We start from the raw sequence: 20,847 nt of genomic DNA on the forward strand, positions 1-20,847 counted from the left end.
CAGGAGCTGGGGCTTTCCGAGGGCCCTCAAAGGTGAGAGGTGGCTGTTGCTGAGCTGGGCTGCAAACCCAGGTCCCTCCAGCCCTGCTCCCCAAGTACCAGCCCATCCTTCCTCCCCAGGCTGCGCCTTCCCCTCTGCAGCTTTCCAGCTGTTTCTGGCAGCTGCTGTCATCACCCCCAGGATTCTCCTTTTCTTAACCACCCCTTGCCCTGTTCCTGTTGCCTCGGTGCCCTCCTTGCCGGAGCTGGCTCCTGCAGACCCTGCTAGCGCAGCCAGCATGAGCTGCACCTGCCTCCTCCCGGGTGGGCGGCCGCGCAGACTGTGCTGGCATTGTCAGCATCCAGACAAAGGGGCTGTTCTGTGGGTGGGAGGCCACTGGCAGTGACAGCTATTCTCTGTCTGGGCCCCCTGGCGGGCACAGCACGAGCGAGCTGCAGGCTAGTGACGACGGAGCTGCAGGGCCTCGCTGCGGCTCTGACCCGGCAAACGAGGAGCCGGGGCCCTGCGCTCTGGCTCTGGGAGTGGGAGGCAGTGCTCCTAGCGAGCCCAGAGCTGCTGGCTCCTGGAGCAAAGCTCCTCACCGCGCTGGTGCCCAGTTCCCTGCCCTGCGTGGGGCCAGGGTGGTGCTCCAGACCGGCCCACTCCTGCCCTTTGGAAGGCTCCCAAGGCCTGGGCTTGGGTGGGAGGGTGTTAACGCCTGCCTGTGAGCACCCTTTCCTCCGGTTCGTGCTGGTCCTTGGCCTTCCCCTAAGGGCTAGTCACCCTCTGGCCCCATGGACATGAGTTGGGACCACTGGCTCAGACAGGTCCCTTGTGGCTCAGGGCAGGCTGGGTGGAGGTGCAGCAGCAGGAGGGCCTCCACTGCGCCCCTGTCCTCAGGGCTCAGCAGCGACCTCTCCTACCGCAGGAGTAGCCAGAAAGCTGGGGCTGGGAGGGTGCCAAGGCCTTGCTCAGAACAGCCAGAGCTCAATCTCTGCCCTCGCTTTCCCAGCAGGACAGGCCACGATTCTGGTGCCAGCAGGGCATGCGAGAGTTGTGGCTTCAATTCCCGGCGCTGTTACAGCTTCCCCGTGTGCCCTGGGGAAAGTCCCTTAGGCTGAGATTGCCAGATGTCGAAACCTTGTAGGCAGGCTTAACAATCTGAGCTTTCCTGTCTCTCTGAAGGGGCAGCACGTCCCCACTCCCACCCTGCTTTGCCTGCCTGGTCAGTGCACACGCTAAGCTCACCCTCTGTGTTGTACAGCACCTGGCACGGGGGCCCCATGCTCGGCTGGGCCTTTAGCTGGTACAGCAGTCCCCACTGCAACCCCCCGATGGTGAGTGGAACCCAGGGAACAGCCTATTCTCTCCTGACCCAGGCCCCCACGCCAGCAAAGCACAAAGGCCAGGCTTCCCCGTGCCGCCGGCCAGCCCCACAGCTGGTTGAGAAAACACGTGAGTTAACACAAGCCCCAGAGGTCAGGGCAGGCTTCTCTTTATTTCTGGCTGGGCCTCTCCTGCCGTGCCGGTGGCGGAGTGGGGCACTCCGCTCCTGGCAGGCGCTGGCCCAGGCGCTACTCAAAGTACAGCCCGTGCACCGTGGCCACGGCAAAGAGGGAGGCGTTGACGAAGGTGGCGGAGGCGACGCTGTCGTTCTCCGGGTCCCAGAGGCAGCGGCTGGCCACCTGCAGGCTCTGCTGGCCCTGCTGGCCCAGGAAGACGTTACAGACCAGCTTGTAGCGGGGTGGGGTGAGGTCCTTCAGGCGGCTGCGGATGAGCTCAGACAGGCTCTGGGCCAGCTGCCCGCTTGTCACCGGGTTGTACTTGGCATCCCCCAGGTAACTGGCGAGGGTGGACTCCAGTACCCGCTGGGCCCGGCAGGCGCTGAACTTGCAGCCTTTGTCTGGCCGGGTCTTGTAGGTGTTCTCATACTGCGTCTCCCGGATGGGCTGGAAGAGGGGGAGCCCCGAGAAGCTCACCCGCCCGCTGTGCATCCAGGGCCCGATGGAGAGGCGCCTCCCTCCCATCGCCATGGAGACAGAGTTTCTTCGGCTGGTGAAGGGGGCGTTGGTGATGCTCATGATGGAGCTCCTCCGGGAGTGCAGGGAGGGTGGCTTCCCCTCCTCTATGCTCTTCAGCCGCATCAGGGGCCTGGGCGGGTTGTCCAGCGAGTGAGAGCTGCGGCGGGTGGACAGCGAGCCGGCCCTCAGGCGTGTGGCCTCCGGGTTCTCTGATGCTACCGCCTGGTTGAACTGGGCCAGAGCCTCCTGGGACAGTGCTAGCGGCTTGCCTGCCATGTCCCCGGGGTGACGTCTGGGCAAAGAGAAGAGCCGTGCTGTCAGGTTACTCCACTTCCACCACCCACCCAGCTCGCTGCCTGCCTGGGCGACGGCAGGCAGGACCCCTGGGCTAAAGCCTTCCTGTAGCGGTGCTGGAAATGGCATTGTCCTGCTACGCTCAAGGAGCTTCCAATACCAGACGGGGACCTGGGTGGACCTGGTACTGACAACCATTGGAACAAGGGGCCATCTCCCTGGTGCAGCGAGACCTCAAGGCATGTTCCATAGCCCTGGAACGTCTTAGCAAAGTGTCTGGGGCCATCAGCAAGCCTGAGCGAGTGGCTCCTGCTTCCAACCCGCATAGCGCAGGAACCCCGGCACCGGAGCTGCCTCCTGCAAAGTGCCCTGGCCTCCGCTACGTGTGTTCCTTGGGAATCGTTCTCCCTGCTGCGGTGGGGCTCTGGGGATAACGCCCACAAAAGCCAGGAAGGTCCAAGTTAATTCACAGACACATCAGGCAACTCTGTAGCTTTAGCTTGTTATCTCAAGGCTGTTTCTATTCTGGTTCGCTAGTATTTACACTGTCCCCAAGTCCCTGCATTCCACGGCGAGCCAAACGTCTCCGGAGAGACCCAGGCAAGAGGAGCCGGTGTGAGTGCTCCCAGCGGCTGGTACGTTTGACAGGCCGCTCGGTGGGAGGATGGCCAAGAGACGATCCCCTTTCACAGAACAGCTGTGCCAAGGACAGCAAAGACAAGGGCCTCCAAGAAAGGACAATTACTCAGTCAAAGGGATGTAACTAAGGCCTGGAGGATGGTCCCGTTGCATGTGACTAGGGCATTTTAAATGGAGCACCAGCTCCCTTGGCTTTGACAAGCGATTTCCTATTTTAGACTCCTCAGGCCCATCACCATGGTATCTGGTGCCTTTGTGACTGAAAACCTATGAAATGGAAGCCGGAAAGCTGGCGTGGGCAGAACAAGCCCTGACCCAACATTCTCTCTCCTCACGTGGAGGGGTGCGGGAGTCTGGCTAGCTTGCCCCTGGGGTTTCATTGTCACGGCTGCTGCTGCACCTCCCAACTTCTGCCCAGAGTCAAGAAGCAGAAATGCCAAGGAGGGAGGCTGACTTTCTGGGCTGTTCTGGCCTCGCTGGATACGGGAAGTCTCTCACCCTTACGCCAGGTGTCAGGAGAGCCCTGGCCAGAGAGTTGGACTAAGGAGCGGATCCTCTGGGGCCTGAGCTGGACCATGCCCAAGACCTTCACTGAAATACACCCATCACCCCCTTGTGAGCATGGGGTTGATGTTAACATGCCTCTCCCAGTTTTCAGTGCCATTCACCATTACCGACGTGGGTTGTCCAGCAGAGATGGGCACGCTTGGGGGTTTTCCCCCTTTAAATGCACTAAGAAGAAACAACTTCCAGCCAGAGACGTACAGGAGCCAGGAAGGACGGTCCTCTGGGGTCAATGCACACACATTCTCTAGTGCTTTGTTCAGCTGAATTTTAACCTGGCCCATGCAAAGAGCCTGCTCGTTTCTGGGGGGCGCCATTGAGAGAATATGTAGCCACTAAAGCGCGCCTGCTTCATCTTTCCAAGGGGCAGGAGTCTCCCTGCCCTTTGAGTCAGTTGTAAATGCCCTGGGTATAAAGGCAGAGACCCCAGCCTTGCAGTGCGCCTGGTTCATGGGGCGGGGGAGCAGGTGAGTACAACCCACCAGGCTGTGTCTACACTGGTGGCGAGATTCCCAGCCCCAGGAGACACACTCGCGCTAGCTGTCCTGGAGCTACCCATGGGGTCTCAGTGGGTTTGCACTTGGGGCGGCTAGCCCCGCCCCCGGCTCACCACGGCCCATCCTGCCGAGCCTGCTCACTCTCACCCTACTTGGCTTGGGTGTCCCACCTCCAGCTCTGAGTATGGATGTAGGCTGGGACCCAGCTCCCACCCACACCTAGGTGGGATCTCCCAGTGCCTGATCCTCCGCTGGTGAATTCAGTGGGAGCTTCACCGTTGACTCCAACGGGTGCCAGCTCACGTCCCTTGTGTATGGGCGTTCACAGTCCCGGAAGGCTCAGTTTCTCTAGGCAATGCAGTGGGAACAAATAAATAACCAGGACACCTCGCTGCCCGCATCCCGTCTGCACTGGGGCGTTTTCACAGAAAACGAGGATCCGTCTGCATGCAGGCGAGTTACAATGGAAGCCAGGGCAATGTTATTTCTGAGCTTCACTGTCATTTGCTTTTTCTTTGCAATGACTAGAAAATAAACGAGCCTGCAATTAATAATCGATCCTTCACTTGGAAACAGCCCAAACGCAGTGGGCCAGGGTGGGGCGAAAGGAATTTGTGGTGTCACTTCAGCAGGCAAGTCTCCGGCGCGATCTCACCTGGCGGTGCCACCCGCTCGGACGGGGCTGCGGGATTGCGGGCAGGGTCACCGTCCCCCGGATCTGTGAGCGGAGATATCCCAGGAAGAGTGTTAATGCCCATTATCTCGCCAGCACTTTCACGGGCTTGCTGTGCGCTCCCCTGGAGGCCCCTGCCCCTGCCTGCTGGCTTAATAATTCCCCCCTGTGGCGGTAAATCATTGGCCTGTTTGATGTGACAGTTCAATGCAAGAGTCTTCAAAAGGGTGGGGGCAGGGCAGGCAGGGCTGGGCAGGCTCCGATCCGTGACTGTTGCCTGTACAATGTCTCTGAAGCCCTGGGTTTTCCCCTTCTTTCCCTCCTGGATTTTGTGGTGTTTTGGGCAGCAGGGTTTGCTTGCTAGAAGGCAAGGCCAGGCTGTCCTATCCCCTCCTCTGGCAGGGGCTGACAGGTCACCTACCCCCACCTCCAGCCCTGACTCCCAGGCCCTGATCCTGGGCTCGGATTCCAGCAGGCACCCTCCTGCGCCCATGGGGCACCCCCAGGGCGAGACCTGACCCGCGGAGATCTAATGGCAGGACTGGGGCCTCGGTTTGGAGTGAGATGCAGGTTTATTTGCCATTTTTTTCTTTTTAAAGGGGCAGCAGCCCCCGGAGGGAGCCGGTACCAGCCCTTGCCATGTGCCGGGGGTCCCGCTGTCTTGTACCCTGACCCATGTCACGTGGCCGGGGCTGGCAGCCAAGGAAGTTCCACCTTTCTTCCCAGCCCTCGGGGGGTTGTTACAGGCCCCCTCCTCGCTCACCACTCGTCTTTGGCCCTGCCCGGCATCAGGACACTCCCTCACCTCTCTGCCGTAGACCCAAATATCCACTAGTGCCGGCATGTCCCTGGCCCCTCTCCTTACCCAGTCCTAGTGAAGGGCAGGAACCTGGGAGCCCCACGTCACCCCAGATGCCTTTTCCTCCCTCGTTGCTTTGGCCAACAGTGTCAGAAGGGGCGAGTGGATACAAAGGCCTCGATTTCCAGAGGGCCGGGGCTTTAGGGGGTCTCAAGCCGGGCACCCAAAACCAGGCCTCACTTTTGGTAGCTCTTGTCCCTGGTCTCCGAGTCCCCTGTCCCCTGCCCCTCTCGGGAATGGATCCCGGCCGCGACCCTGGTTCTAATCAGAGCCGTATTCCTCTCTCATCACGTCCTGCCCTGGTTACCACAGCCCCTTTCATGCTTTCCTTTATCTCCACTCGCTGCACTTCAGAGGCTTCGGGATGCCGCGGCCCCACTGGTCTCTGGCTCGGAGGACCTGGACCCTCTCACGCCAGCCTCCATGAGAATCCAATTCAGAATTGCACGGCCTGGTTTGCAAAGCTTCCCAGGACTAGTGCCATGCACCCTCCCAGGCATCACCCGGTGCATCCTCCCAGACATCGTCCCCACGCATCCTTCCTGCTTGCTCACACTGCGTTTCGAATCTCCACGCTGCTTTGTCCTGCGGCCCCTCTGCCCTCCCTCACTGCATCCCCCGACCTCGGTCCTCTCCAATGCTCCTGGCTTCTTCCAACCTGCCTGGTCACATCCATCCATCTACCTGGTCACATCCATGCCACTGCTCCCACCCACTCAGTCCCGTCTCAGCCCCCTCCTCTTCCCCACCATGACTCTCCTGAGCTGGAGTCATTGCCGGGCCGCTGATTTCTTCACCGCCAGACCTACCTTTCCCCCTCGGCTCCTGTGTGACTTTCCAGGAGGGGCTGGGACATTGTGTAGTAGGGACGCTGCCCAAAAATGAAAGGCATTGTGTTTATTTTGTAGTGAAACATTAGGTGTTGCTATGTGACTCTGCAATCCTTTGGCCCTCATGCAGAATAGCTTTAACTCTTCACTGCCCGGTACCAGGAGCTCTCCTCTGCATTCTGCCGAACACACACGTTCTCTCTTTGGGGATTCATTTAAGAAAGTGACAAACCCCAACACCAAATCTATATCTGTCTAGCTACCTAGTCTAGCTACTTAGGTCTCCCCCCTCCCTGTAGCATCGAGTGTGTGAACAAACTGCCCTGAACACAGGGAGTGACTGCGAGTGTAAACTCTAAAAGAACCAACTCTTATGGCATATGATTGTTTTGTGGCCTGTCTCTCGCTAGCTGGATCCTGATCAGCATTTGAGAGGGAAGCTATCACCTCCCGCTTTGCCCTCTGATTTAGACTTTGTACAAACAAACCTTGTACAAAACCTAAAGGCCTGGAGAAATGTTTCTATTAGTTAAAAAAAAAATCCGAGCGGAGTAGATATTTTTAAATATATAACTGCTCCCTGAAGTGTTTGCAACCCAGCAGTGCACTCCCAGAACCCTGAGAGCAGTGACCGGGATTTCATTCTCTTTTATTGGCCAAAAAAAGCGACACGCAGGGTGACCAAACAGCAGAACTAGAGAAAAGCTCAATGGATTTCTAAAATTCTTTCCTCTTTAATAATCTGAAGTGTTGTTTGTGCCCCAGGGAAGGACGTGTGTTACCGAGGTGTGCTGTTAAGCAGAGTGTGTCCCTTTAATTATTAGTTATCATTTATATTCCCATAGCACGTCGGCGCTCTTGTCACAGACCAGAACCCCACTGCACTAGGTGCTGTTCACACTAGCCCAGAACACAAGTGGTTCCTCTTGAATAGGGGCAGCCTCAGGCAGCACGTCTTACACTTCCCCACGTGGCCAATGCGCCCATCACAGAGACCGTGAGAGGGCAAATCTAGGACCATGCGGCAGGAGCTCCTGCCCCGGCACAGTTCACTCAGTCCAGCATTCTGCTTCCTGCAGTTGCAGAACAGACGAATACGCCATCCAGCCCACTGTCCTGCCTTCAACACGGGTCAGAGCTGGATGGTTTGAAGGAAGACAGGGCCGCCTCTCATGCCATGATTCACCTCGCTGTGAGATTTCCTCCTGTCCCCTCGCTGGCGATTATCTTCTGCCCTGAAGCATGAAGTTTGATCACCCTCATGCTTCCAGCCTAGCTTGTATTGGTGATGATTTGTTCGTTTAATGCACTAAACCAGTGAGGAGAGGAGTGAATGGCCTTGTGGGTCTCTCTCACCTCACGTATTTATAGGGCTCCGCTCACCGTAGCTGCCAGAAGGCTCAAGGTGGACTCTGCTCTCGCCTGCCGTGGGTCACTGAATTCAGACCTGAACCAAAGACTGGAGATGAGGGAGAGAGAGGAGACAGGAACAAATCCAAATTTCAGGCAATCTGGGTTCCTACGGACACCCCAAAGGGGGTACCCCCCGTAATCATGTCCCTATGTCTCACTCAGGTGGCAGCAAGTTTCAAGGGTAAGATGAATGGGGCGGGTCACACCTACTTGGAGTGACTGTTTCAGGCTGTCTGCAGACTCAGGCAGGTGTCAGTTACAGTCAGGTCACATGTCAAATGTTTCTTTGCAGCCGTGAGGGCGGGGAACATTTTTTTCCCTAGTGAATGCTGAGATTCTTATCTGGACACGAGGCACCAGGAGTTGGCACGAGCCTGAAGTGCTTTCGGCTTCCTCCAGCCCGGCTTTGGTGTCTGTTCGTGTGGACAGACTTCTGTGAACAGGAGAGTTCTGCACCAGGACCGGTCTGATGTTCAACGGACCAGCCCCCTGCTGCTGAGGGTCACAGCCCAGGCACCGCTCGTTCCTGTGGGCACAGGTCTGAGGGCGGGTGGCAGGTTCACAGCTCATTGAGGCCCCAGCCAGCTCCTCCCAGCCGTTCCCACTTCCCATCAGCATTGGCACCGCGCCGCCTGGGTCGGTCGTGGCCCCTGCAAAGGAGCGTTGCACCTGGGAGCCACGGGTGAGCTAGCAGCAACCCAGGGCCTCTGCCAGGGTGCCGGGCATTTGCTGTGCTCCTGGTGGGGCACCGCATGGGAAGGCTGGCGCGGACGAGGGGTGGCTGCAATGCTCCTTTGCCACGTCAGCCACCGCCGGGACTCCCTGCTGACAGGCCGAAGCAGCGTCAGGAGACAGGGAGCTGCATTGCTACAGGGGGGTGGCCACAGCCCTTGGAGCTGGGCGAGGAAGCGCCCGGCAGCATGGCCCCGTTTCCAGGGTCGGGCGTGCGTGAACGTGGGCTTGGGTGCAGGACGGCAGCTGGGCTGCCAGCAGTACCCGCAGCAACTCGAGGCCGGACGGCGCAAGGCTGCTGTCTCTGCCACGCGGGCCCTGGCTTCTGACAGCTCACCCGCGAGATGGCACACAGAGAGCCTTCGTCCAAGCAGCTCTCCCTCCATCGTCCGGCCGCAAGGGGACTGGCAAAGCTCAGCGGCCGCCTCAGTGCCAGCTTCTCGGGGACAAAACCCGGGCAGAGGAGGCTGGAGACAGACCTTTAGCGCCGAGCGCGGGCCCCTCTGCTGTAGCACTGCGGGCGATTGCTAGCCAAGAGGGGCACAGGCCTGGCGTGTGTAGACTTCCTCTGGGCTTTCAAGGACTCCCTGAGAACACCCCACCACTTCCTGCAAGCAGCAGGATCCCCCCTGGAGGCCTGGCCCCGCTCCGAGCGCTGGCCCAGACAGCGCCATAGTGCAGGTGCGTGCCCAGGCGCCCACGCGTGCTGGCTGTGACCCCGGCGGTGACTTTGCCCTGCGTTTGGGAGCTAAGAGCCTGCAGGGCCCCCGGAAGTGCCAGCAGCTATCCAGCCGGCCTGAACGATGGGTGGGGCTCCATAGCTTCACCCCAGGAGCTGGCTGCGGACCAGCCCTTCAGTTCCAAGGCTGAGCCGCTGCTGAGCTCAGAGACCGTGGCTGGCTCTGGAAAGATGCTGGGGGGTGTGATTTTCCAGCTGCTTTCCCGTCACCCTCCAGCTGGCCCCCGCCGCGTGATTATCGGCCCCTGCAGAACGCCTGTCCCGCCGCTCCCACTCCCCTCTGCTTTGCTGCCTTTCCTCGGCCTGGCCCCCGGGCCGTCTGGCTGCCTCGCTCTAGACTCTGACCCTGCTCCTCTCGGTTCAGGCTCACGGTTTCCCACACACCCCGTTGGCAGCCGCTGGATTTCTGGAGCTGGGCAGCTGCCGGTTTCCTTAGTGATGAGCTCTGTTGCTTGCAGCAGGGGCCTCCTCCCCGTCTCTGGCCCTGCTCCCTCCCGTTCCTGCCAGCTCTCCGCAAGGCGCTGAGCGCGATAGCGACCCGCAGGCCGGGGCAGCCCTGGCTGAGGCTGAACTTGGCTGGCTCTCTCTGCCACACGCTCAGCCCAGCTCCCTCCCGCCTGCCACCCCAGGCCATGGCCTGCGCCGGCTCGGCCGTCCTGGAGGGGGACACGGCTGCCTTCGCCGCAGCCGTCAGGAGCCTCATCAACAACCCGCAGTTCAGGTGAGCTGGGCCGGGGGAGCGGCTGGGCTGGGCCGGGGATATGCCTGGGCACGGAGGCTACGGCTGGTACTGAGGGTGGGCACTTACCTGTCCCTGAAATCCACCCTATGGAAACTCAGCCACCCTCCCTCTGCGCCCACTGCCAGAGTATGTGCGGGCACAGCCCTCTGCCCAGCATCATTCCTGAGGGCCTCTGTGCTGCGGGCTACTCCCGTTACTTCCTGTCCTAAACCTTTGTGCAGCGTTGCTGTGGGCTGTGAAGCAGCTGCCGTGTCTCATCCCAGAGGTGGCTGCATTCCTGTGCTGGACAAAGTGCTCTGTGTGGGGCGGTTGAGAATTTCAGAGCAGCCTAGAGGGTTTAGACACGTATTTAAACACGTGTTGAGGTCCCCTAGACTGCTTTGAAAATCTGAGTCTCTGTCCATGTACGTTTGCAAAGCTCGCTGGGCTCCGTCAGGCTGAATCGTGCTCTGTGAATGCAACGCAGATGTTTGACTTGGTTACCACGCAGTGTCTGAGGACCCTCAGCTTTATGCTTAAAACGAGCGTTGTCATCTGTAACCTCCTAGCACTCTCCCGAATAGCTGGCCCTGCCGCTGCCGACAGCAAGCCCGCGGGATAGGGTCGCTGTAGTTAAATTGGCCCCCACGCTAAGAATATTATGCAAACTTTTGTCATTTCAATTTACTTCTTGCGAACCATTTGACAAGCCCGTGTGCGGAACCGGCTGGCACCTGAGGGCTGATTTCACCAACCTAGGGACAACCCTGCGCTCTGATGCAAGCAAGTCACCCACTGAAATCCATTCGAGGGGGAGGGGATGGGCCGTGGGTGGGGGGTCTGTTAGCTGAGCCACCGACAGTTCTTTATTCTGGGAGAAGTTTGCGGGGCCCATCTGAGCACTGAAACCGAGGGGAGGGTGGAAGGCCCTGTGGGAGACAACGCAGGATCTGATACTGAACTCATAAATGCACCAGAGCCCAGACTTCCACCCTCCAGGCTCCCCTGCAGAGGGTCCACACTCTTGGAGCCGCTTCGCCCAGTCTGAAGAGTCACGCTGTTCCCCTTGGATCTGAGAGCTGATACCATCACCTCCATTTTGTTGGCGAGACCGTCATCCGGATGAACCGAGCTGCTGCCTGCAGAGGAGACATCCCCTGGAAAATCCGCCAGCGGCGTTGCTCCTGGCCGGACAGCAGGCTGGAATGCAGCTACCGGCCACGCCCTGCCAGCTCGGTGCATGCTCACCACTGGAGCACAGCGCAGCCGCTCCGTGACGGGTTAGGGCACTGGCTGTCTGCTAGCCATGCTGGGGAGAGTTCAGAGAGGAACCAGGAGCCTGGGACGGCCACTGAGAGAACCCGGCATGAGGAAGGTGTGCGCTGCCACTGCTCTTTGGGTTCCCTTCCTGTGAAATGGAAACCGGGCGGCTGAGGCTGTGGCTAGCTGCTGAGCGTGGGAAGCCAGTCACATGCCACAACTGTTTCTTTTGAGGAACTTAATGCCCCATGAACTCCAGCCACGTTGCCTTGACTCAGGCCTGGTCTACACTAGACAGTTAAATCAGTTGGGGGAGGATGAAAAATCCACACCACTGAGCAGCGCCGTTAAGCCGACCTAAGTCCCCGTGTAGACAGCGCTGGGTTGACGGAAGAATCTGTCTGTTGACCTAGCTCCCGCCTCTCGGTGAGGTGAAGGCCTCTGCTGGCGGGAGGGGCCAGGACAAGCTGTGATGAAGTGGGAACTATCTTCATATTTTGTATGAGTACTGTGTGTGCCTCAGTTTCCCCAACGTGTTGCATAAGGTATCTAGCTGGTGGGACAGAGGTGCACGATCATTGCAGAAACCCTAGTGGGTAGCTGCCAGCACCAGACAATGGCCAGACACTCTGTATCCTGGCCGGGGCCCATCCTCTGCAAGCAGCCAGCCGAAGGAGATGGAGAACAAAGAAAGACATGGAGGCCAGGTGACCAGTTTGCTTGGGAAAGAGACAAAGGATGGAGGAGGGGCAACTGGGCACGACGGGGTTTGGGCTGCTGGAAGCGAGGCAGTCTCCTGGACTGGGACTCGGGGGGAGAGCCTAGGGCTCTGGATCCCCCCAAGATGGATTTTGTTGAACCTTCCTGATTTCTGTGACAGCAAGAACTGTTCTACGCTGTGTTCCAGACAACTGATAAACCGTCGGTTTCCCATGCTGGCTGAGAGTCGCTGCAGTTTGGGGTGCAGAGCCCTCTGGGGGTGTGACACAAGCCCCCATCAAAGATAGGCTCAGCCGTTCCAAAAGGGGCTTTTCCCACATCTGCCTTCAGCACCCTGCTTCACATGCCCTGGTGATGCCATGCTGACTAACCCGGCCGACCGGAGTCTGGCCAGCCAGCCCCTCGTCGGCAGGCCTTGCCAGCCCCATACTGGGTCCCTGGACCCCCTCTTCTGCCGTGGGGCAGGGGCCGAGCATCAGTGTCTGTACTAGAGCCCGGAGGCCCTGTGTGGAGCCAAACCCATAAATACAGTTGTATCCACTCACCATTGGATAGCTCACGCCTCAGCTCGGCATCGGGCCGACTACGCCAGCCTCCCGGCCATTATCTATTTGTGAAGGTGTGACGTTATTGATATAAATGGGAACCATATAGAACATGGGTTGCAACCAAGGTCCTGTGGTGGCACCAAATCCTAAGTAAAGGGGGTCATATAAGGTGTCTAAGACCAGGTTCTGGGTTGCTGGTTATGATTATGCTGTCTGTATGTCTGTGTATCATTTTGTAGTTTAAGTATAAGTATTGGCTCTATACTGTCTATATTTTGTATTATGCTCTGCCTCTGGGAAGTGTCCCAGACAAAGCTGATGTTAGCCCGGCATAGCTGGCTTGATGGCCCATTAAAGGGCCATCAGCTACACAATTGACCCATGGAGAGAAGGCAGACACGCCTTGTGACTCAGCAAAGTATGCAGGGACTGGCCCATGTGACTCCAGACTCCATATTTTTGCTGTAAGTTTCCACCGTGAGGACAAAGGGATTCTTACACCTGGAAAAGTCTATATAAGGCTGATGCATCATCTCCATCTTGTCTTCAATCCTGCTTCTGACCTCTGGAGGGACTTTGCTACAAACTGAAGCTTTACACAAGGGACTGAACGACCCATCCCAGCGGGGGATGTATTCCAGAGACTTAATCTGAACCTGCAGTTTACTCCAGCACTGCTGCAAGCCTGAACTAAGAACTTTGCCATTACTGTATGTAATTGATTCCATTTAACCAATTCTACTTCTCATCTCTACCTTTTTCCCTTTGTAAATAAACCTTTAGATTTTAGATTCTAAAGGATTGGCAACAGCGTGATTTGTGGGTAAGATCTGATGTGTATATTGACCTGGGTCTGGGGCTTGGTCCTTTGGGATCGAGGGAACCGTTTTCTTTTATTGGGGTGTTGGTTTTCATAACCATTCATCCCCAGGACGAGTGCACTGGTGGTGATGCTGGGAGACTGGAGTGTCTAAGGAAATTGCTTGTGTGACTTGTGGTTAGCCAGTGGGGTGAGACCAAAGTCCCTTTTGTCTGGCTGGTTTGGTTGGCCTTAGAGGTGGAAAAACCCCAGCCTAGGGCTGTGACTGCCCTGTTTGAGCAATTGGTCCTGATTTGGCACTCTCAGTTGGGTCCCGCCAGAATCGCTCTGTCACAGAAGGGTCGCGGGTGCGGCCAGCGCTGCCCTCCCGCCCCGCTGGGCTCTTCCTCCCAAGCCGGCTGGCTCTGGGGCCTGTGGCACAGCAGAGCTGGTAGCTGGGCAACGGGGCTTGGACAGTCCCAGCATGGCAGGTGTGCTGCGGTAACCCGCCCCCCCAGGGCGCACAAGGAGGGCACCTCATTCCCCCAGTGCAGTTAGCCGGAGAACCGCTCCGCCCCAGCGCCGCTGCAGCTGCTTTGTTCAGCAACTAGAATCCCAGTGACTTGCTCCGACCCGGGGAGATCTGCAGTAATGACTGGGGTTGGACCAAGGGGGACTAACAAATCAGGCAGGTTTTCAGCGCTCTGAAGCTGAGCAGGGAAGGACCTGTCACAAGGCCCAGCGGTGCCCTGGGCTGAGGACAGAGCTGGCCCAGCGGGGCAGGAGCGATGTATACGGCGTGCCCCACCCTCGGCTCCTCCCCGCACAGGACTGGCCTCCGACAAGCCAAGCAGCAGCCTTTGCTCCTGGCGGTGGGTTTCACCAGTCGGTGCAGCAACACGTCACTAAAAGAAACCCAGGAGCAGCGGCTGTTTCACAGGAGCCCTGGGTTTGTGCCCTTTCCATTGGCTTCGATCAGGCCCGACAGGGGGTATGTGCCAAGTCCCCCCTTTCTGTTAGCCCTGCCTGCGAGCCTGGCACAGGTAGGCGCCAGGCGCCAGCCCAGCCTCGCTAGGGGCGGGCCCAGAAAGCCTCCCAACACCCCGAGCACAACTGGCCCGTCATCGTCTCCCTCGGTGGCAGCTGCAGCGGAGAAGCCCAGGAGCTGAAGGGGCCGGTGGGCGTGAGCAATCTGCTCCCTCTGGGCCCCCGGGCGGGGCAGCGCGGGGCCACTGGCCCAGGCCCTGCCTGCTCTAGGGCTGGAGAAGAGCCTCTCGTTTCTAGGAGCGGAGTGGAGCCGGCGGTGGAGGAGGAAGCTGGAGCCGATGGAAGGAGGCGACGCTCAGGAGCTCCCTTTGCTGAGGCTGCCAAGGGAGGGCAGCTAGCAAGGTGTGCTGGGAAACGATAGCTCATCTCAATTGATTAGACTCTGCCTGTTGGTATGCATACTTCCACCTTTTCATGTTCTCTGTATGTATAAATATCTCCTGTCTGTGTGTTCCATTCTATGCATCCGAAGAAGTGAGCTTTAGCTCACGAAAGCTCATGCTAAAATAAATTTGTTAGTCTTTAAGGTGCCACAAGTACTCCTGTTTTTTTTTCTGGGAAAAAGCAACGCCCTCGGCCCATGCACCTAGCCCCAGAGCGCTGGCTCCGGTGCCCGGTGCTGCTGCTGGTGGCGGCCGTGTGGTGTGAGCAGAAGCAGGGTTTCCTCTCCAGCACCATGCAGGGCTTCAGGCGGCTGCCGAAAGCACAAAGCCAAACCTGCTGAGCTGGTGGAAAAATGTGGTTAACAGATTTTCTAGCACCTCATCAGCACTTTCATCTGTGGCCCAAGGGGCAGGTTTCTAAACGCCCAGGCCCGAGCGCTCGCTTCCCCCGGCTCCTATTCCCACTCGGACCGGGAAGCTCAGGCCTAAATGCTGATGGCACGTAATGGAAGGAGGCAGCTGGAGCAGCTGTCAGCTGTGCAATAGCTAGGGACTGGCAGGTGACGTGGGACTGCTGGGCCGGTGTCCTGGCTTGGTCCAACCCCAGTCATTACAAACTCAGCCGACATTGTCCGGTGGCCCTATGTTCTCCACTGCCTGGCCTCAGCTGTTGCACTGTGCTGATGTGCGCTGTTAAACAGCTGCTGTGTCTCACCCCAGAGGTGGCTGCAGTTTTGGGCTTCATGATGTGAGGCTGGCTTGGGAAGCAGCTTGGGATGAAATGTAACAGGCAGTGACCCCTTCCCCTGCCTTTTGCCCGCTCCTGCAAGGCTCTGCCCTGAGCGGGGGCCGGGAGGTTCCCAGGGGTTCTCTGTGCCATGAGGGCCACTTTGATGCTACAATGCGTGAGGGTCTCGCGGGGGGGGATGGGCCGGCTCAGGCACTGGGACACGGAGCTTGGCCCGTGTTGGTCACTGCTCGGCCAGGCAAGAGCCCTCCGAAGGCTGCTCTCCCCTTGCTAAGGGTGGACTTACACAGTTTGGCCTAGATCCTCAAGGATATTTAGGCTCCTAATGCTTGTTGATTGCTGGGCCTTCCTCCCTGGGGCAGGCTCCTGAAATACACCCCAGGGGCCCAGCTGGCTGCTGTCAGCCCGCGTTACCGTCTATGGCTGCAGTGCACATGGTAGGGTGCAGGACAGCACCGGTCGGCCCCGTGCATCGGGCACTTGAGAGACCTGGGCTTGATTCCCTGCTCTGCCACAGAGTCCCTGTGTGCCCTTGGGAAAGTCCCCTAGTCTCTGTGACTGAGCTCCCCAGCAGGATGATGGCGGCTGTAATATTAAAGCTGCGCTGAAGGTAGTGAGGTGCTCAGAGGTGCCGGGGCTGGATAAGGACACAGCTCAAGCCACTGGCTTGTCTCAGGTGGCCAAAGTTCCTCGGAGGACGGGGTTCCAACGTTCTGAACACCAGACCCGGGGGTCCCGTTTCAATGAGTCAGGTGGCTTTTCCCAGCTGCTTGGGGCAGCCTCTGCCTCCCACTGCCCACCAGGCAGAGCCAGGGCCGGCTCTGGGACAGGAACAGGCTGGGTGAGTGAGACCGGTCCAGGATTTGCAGCGGGAGACAGGGACCACACGGCAGTGGCCTTTGCTGGGAGAGCCCAGGCCACTTGGGCTGGAGCTGCCAGAGAGCGTTTGTGGGGAGGGTGGACGAGCCCCATTCCTGGGCTCATTTAGACCTGGACTGGGTGACGCAATGGAGAGAAATCCCAGTCTCATTGAGGAATGCAGGACGCGCTGCCCCTTAGTGCTAACAGGGTGGTTGTCTGAGCATCATTCCCAGGGCTCTGGCCTGTATCCCATAGGGCTGACTCAGCCTTCCAGCCCCCCTGCCGCTCACTCCCTGTGCCATTTTGGCTGAGTCCTTGACGCCAAGGTCCTGTCTGCTCTCCACGGGGATTAAAGAGCCCACACTTCAGCAGAGGGTAGCTTTGCCTTGCTGCTCTTGGCCACGGCGCCACGCTCACCACCCTTCCGCTGGGCTGCGTGATGTGTGCTGGTGGTTGATGTCTTCCACACCAGAGGCGGCTGCATTTCGTTATGGGTGTGTCGATCCCGAAGTGCTTTGAGATGGCGAGTGCTCGGGGAATGGCAGGCGTGCTTGTGACGCGCTGGCAGAGAGAGGGCCCCAGCGCCAGCGCTCGGCGATGGCAAACAGCACTAAACACAGAACAGGCTCCATGTCCCTTAAAGGGCTCAACCCAAGAGCCAGGTGAGTAGCCTCACCAGCCCCTTCAGGCCACAGCCTACACAGGCAGCCTAGCACCACGTCCCGGTGCCCAACGCGCTCGGGCTGGGTCCGCCTGGCGCTTGGGAGATGTGGGTTCTGGGCTTGGCTCTGCCACAGACTAGGCCCAGACTTTACGCCCCTCACTTCCATGTAAATCCTCGGCCCCCTTGAGGAGCTGCCCCTCTTCCTTCCCTGCAAAACGGGGCCCATCAGACCCTGCCTTAGCTCACAGAGCTGCTGGGTGGATTGGCCCATTGCCTGGGCGGGAGACGCCCAGATGCCACGGTGAGGTGGGCTCAGGGGGTAGAATTGGCTCCTCCTGTGCGTTGACAGCAGCAGCAGCCCCCGACCAGGCTGGCTCCGCTGTGCCACCAGGCGGGCGTTGGCAGCAGCACCCACCTGCTGGTGTCCTGGGAGAATGGTGAGGTTGGAGGCGTTTACCCGCGGTGGAATTATTTGTCAGCATTTCTGGTTCTAGCCCAGCTGCCTGATTCTAGGGTCATGAGTCAAAGAGGTGAAAAGCAGATTTCTGATTCTCAGCAGCCGGACTTTCCATTCCCTGCTGCACGGAGTGAAAACCCCTCCGTGCAGGCGAGGGGCCCACGGCACTTTCCTTTTCAGTTCTGACTCCACACTGGTGTGGGGCCCGTAGTTTTATGAATCTTCCAGAGGAAGTGGTTTACCTGCCCTACATGGAGTTTTGAACCAAACAAACAAACAATAGCAGCCATGCAAACAATGAGAACCCTCAGCACTTCCCGAACCGCTGCACAAAGCCCTGGGGGGTATGCAAGGGGAATCTCCATTAGCTGTTAGCAGTACAGGGCCCATGACACTCGGTTGGGCAGTTGAGTCCAGCCAGTAGAAGGCACTGTGTGCGTGTCTATGCAGGGCCATACCCACCCCAGTGGGATGTAACCCCACCCCCATGCTGTGACTGGTGTTTGTGGGTGGGAGGCGAGGTGGAGGGGTGAAGGCTGCACGTCCTGGCCTCCTGCTGGAGTAGATTTGCTCAGGCACTTGCAGGGAGGCAGCACCCAGATGGCTGAGCCTGGCGGCGGGCGGAGGAGGGATTACTGGGAAGGAGCGGCCATGAGAGGCCACATGCTGGGCTCTTCTGCCTCCATTAGGCTCGGCATGGGAGGATGGGGGTCGGGGTGCTCTGAATGGGGGATGGAAGCTTAGGGGGTACATTGCATGGTGGACAGGGACACTCTGCCTAGGGGATGGGGGAGTCGGGGTACTCTGCGTGGGGGATGGGAGTCGGGACACCCTGCATGGGGGATGGGGGTACTCTGCATGGGGGTCAGGGGTACCCTGTATGGGGGGTGGGGGATGGGGCTCAGGGTTACGCTGCATGGGGGTCAGGGGTATTCTGCATGGGGGTGGGGGGATGGGGGTCGGGGGTACTCTGCATGGGGGTCGGGGGATGGGGGTCAGGGTTACTCTGTATGGGGGTTGGGGGATGGGGGTCGGGGGTACTCTGCATGGGGGTCAGGGGATACTCTGAAGGGGGGATGGGGGTCAGGGTTACTCTGCATGGGGGTCGGGGGATGGGGGTCGGGGGTACACTGTATGGGGGTCGGGGATACTCTGTATGGGGGATGGGGGTCAGGGGTACTCTGTATGGGGGTCGGGGGATGGGGGTCAGGGGTACTCTGCAGGGGGGACGGGGCATGGGGGTCGGGGGTACTCTGCATGGGGGTCGGGGGATGGGGGTCAGGGTTACTCTGTATGGGGGTCGGGGATACTCTGTATGGGGGATGGGGGTCGGGGTACTCTGTATGGGGGTCGGGGAATGGGGGTCAGGGGTACTCTGCATGGGGGGTCAGGGGTTACTCTGCATGGGGGTCGGGGGATGGGGGTCAGGGGTACTCTGCATGGGGGTCGGGGGTTGGGGGTCGGGGGTACTCTGTATGGGGGCTGGGGTACTCTGCATGGGGGGTCAGGGTTACTCTGCATGGGGGTCGGGGGATGGGGGTCGGGGGTACTCTGCATGGGGGTCGGGGATACTCTGTATGGGGGATGGGGGTCGGGGGTACTCTGTATGGGGGCTGGGGGTACTCTGCATGGGGGGTCAGGGTTACTCTGCATGGGGGTCGGGGGATGGGGGTCGGGGGTACTCTGCATGGGGCACTCAGGCAGCGGCCGCCCTGTTGCAATCCCCGCTCCTCATGGCGTGGCTCGGCCTGTCTCTGTCTCCACAGCGACGTGACGTTCGTGGTGGGCAGGGAGCGGCAGGAGGTGTTCGCCCATCGCTGCATCCTCGCCTGCCGCTGCCAGGCCTTCCAGGGGATGCTCAGCCAGCCCCAGGCGGGGGCCCAGGAGCCATGGCCCCCCCAGACCCCATTGGTCCTCAGCCACGTGCAGCCCGAGGTCTTCTTGGCCGTCCTTGAGTTCCTGTACACCAACAGCGTGACCCTCAACAGCCTCACCGTGAGTGCCGCATGCTGCCCCGGGGCCGGGCGCCGTGGGAAGGGCAGGGGTGGGTCAGCCGCAATGACAAGGGACCCCAAACCGCGCTGCAGGGAGGGCATGGCGGGACAATACATGGGGCTGGCGCATGTCCCATCCCCCTCTAGCAGCTGGGCCACAGAGAGGATTATAGCCTACTACTGCTGCCCCCGAAGGGATCTATTCCTTTAGCTCAAGGGGTAGAGGGCTGTGCCACAAGTCCCGGGTTCAAGCCCAGCCCGTGCAGGGGAAGGTCCATGGGCTGCGGCTCAGAGTGTAGTTAGAATCTGCGGTGCCGGATCGAGACAGGGCCACTGCCTGCTGGGAGCTAGGGCTGCATCCGCCCCGCTCAGCTCCCCCAGCCTTGCCTGGCCGAGGGGAGAGGGAGGAGTCCCTGGCCCAGGCATGGTTAGCTGGGGGCTGCGGGGTGTGGGGTGGAGTGCTGGCTTGTCCCAGCCCCCGCTCTGCCAGCTCTGTAATCCTCCATACCCCTCAGCACGGGGGCTGTGGCGCCCACCGCGGGGCTAAGGGGAAAGGGTGGGGGGGCCAGTTGGGGGGGGGACGGCACTGCTGGCTGCTTGCTTCAGGCTGTGTTTAGAGCAGTGTCCTGCGCGCCCCTCCCGCATGCAGCACCCGAACAGGGTGCGAATCACCCGGCTCAGAGACCTAAGCTAAACTCAGCCCAAGGAAAAGGGAACCACCCTCGGGAAAACCCTGCCAGCCGGGGGCATCCCAGCCATCGCCCTGCCCAGGGGCAGAGTCACCCGGGGAATTCAGCCCTTTCTCTCCCACGCTCTCCACACCCCCCACCTCCCGGCCCCACGCACCTGCTGAGCTTTGGCGGGGGGCACCCGAGCCCCCCCGGCAGCCGTGGAAAGGCCCAGGAGTGCAGGTCAGCCCTGGCGAGCACCTTGTGTTCCTGCAGTAAAATGTGCCGAGGCCGGATTTCCACCTCCCCGCCAGCCCCAAACTGAGGGCCCACGGTGCAGAGGCAGGGCCCCAGAACTCAGCGGGGAGCGTGGGCACAGCCAGGGCCTTTCCCCAGCCCCCGACGGCCCTGCAAGGTGGATCCTGGGCTCTGGAAGAATCAGGAGGTCCCTGTCCCTTGACTCACTCCCGCGGCAGAGCATGAGGCAAGTCCAAAGCCAGCTGGGGGGAGGGGAAGCGCCCCTCAGTATTAACACCACTCGGCCATGGCACGGCCATGGCACGGCCAGCCTCATGTCCCCCCCCCGCCCCTGGAGCTAGGCAGCTGCAGGGCGGGCGGAGCACCCTGGCAGCAGCCCCAGCAGAGCATCATGGTCCCCCCTCTGGCCGATGCAGCAGCGGGGCTGGGGGGGTCCCCTCTTAGCCACAGGGCGGAGGTGGTGACGCAGGGGCTGGAGG

General features: G+C 59.8%; 2 protein-coding genes across 6 annotated transcripts in view; one reads left to right on the top strand and one right to left on the bottom strand.

Annotated features, from left to right (window-relative positions):
• Positions 1-1,458: 1,458 nt before the first annotated feature.
• Positions 1,459-6,418, bottom strand: DYNLT4 (dynein light chain Tctex-type 4). Of its 2 annotated transcripts, XM_045026181.1 has the most exons (3): positions 6,336-6,409; positions 4,650-4,712; positions 1,459-2,292 (listed from the first exon to the last, which is right to left on the bottom strand). In XM_045026181.1, exon 3 carries the CDS (start codon positions 2,274-2,276, stop codon positions 1,554-1,556), a length of 723 nt encoding a protein of 240 aa, XP_044882116.1. In that variant the 5' UTR covers positions 2,277-2,292; positions 4,650-4,712; positions 6,336-6,409; the 3' UTR covers positions 1,459-1,553. The 2 variants fall into 2 exon arrangements, with proteins under 2 accessions (XP_044882116.1, XP_044882114.1); XM_045026179.1 differs by lacking the exon at positions 4,650-4,712 and having other exon boundaries at positions 6,336-6,418.
• Positions 6,419-9,292: 2,874 nt separating this feature from the next.
• Positions 9,293-20,847, top strand: part of BTBD19 (BTB domain containing 19) — a 63,389-nt gene continuing 51,834 nt past the window's right edge. Inside the window, exons 1-2 of one of the 4 annotated variants that reach the window (XM_045026556.1) lie at positions 9,293-9,961; positions 19,215-19,443. In XM_045026556.1, coding sequence (XP_044882491.1) covers positions 9,873-9,961; positions 19,215-19,443 — 318 coding nt within the window. In that variant the 5' untranslated portion in view covers positions 9,293-9,872. The remainder of the gene's footprint in view (positions 9,962-19,214; positions 19,444-20,847) is intronic. The other 3 variants (XM_045026555.1, XM_045026558.1, XM_045026557.1) reach the window with 3 other exon arrangements.

Source organism: Mauremys mutica, chromosome 8, assembly GCF_020497125.1.
Source record: "Mauremys mutica isolate MM-2020 ecotype Southern chromosome 8, ASM2049712v1, whole genome shotgun sequence".
NCBI lineage: Eukaryota > Metazoa > Chordata > Testudines > Geoemydidae > Mauremys > Mauremys mutica.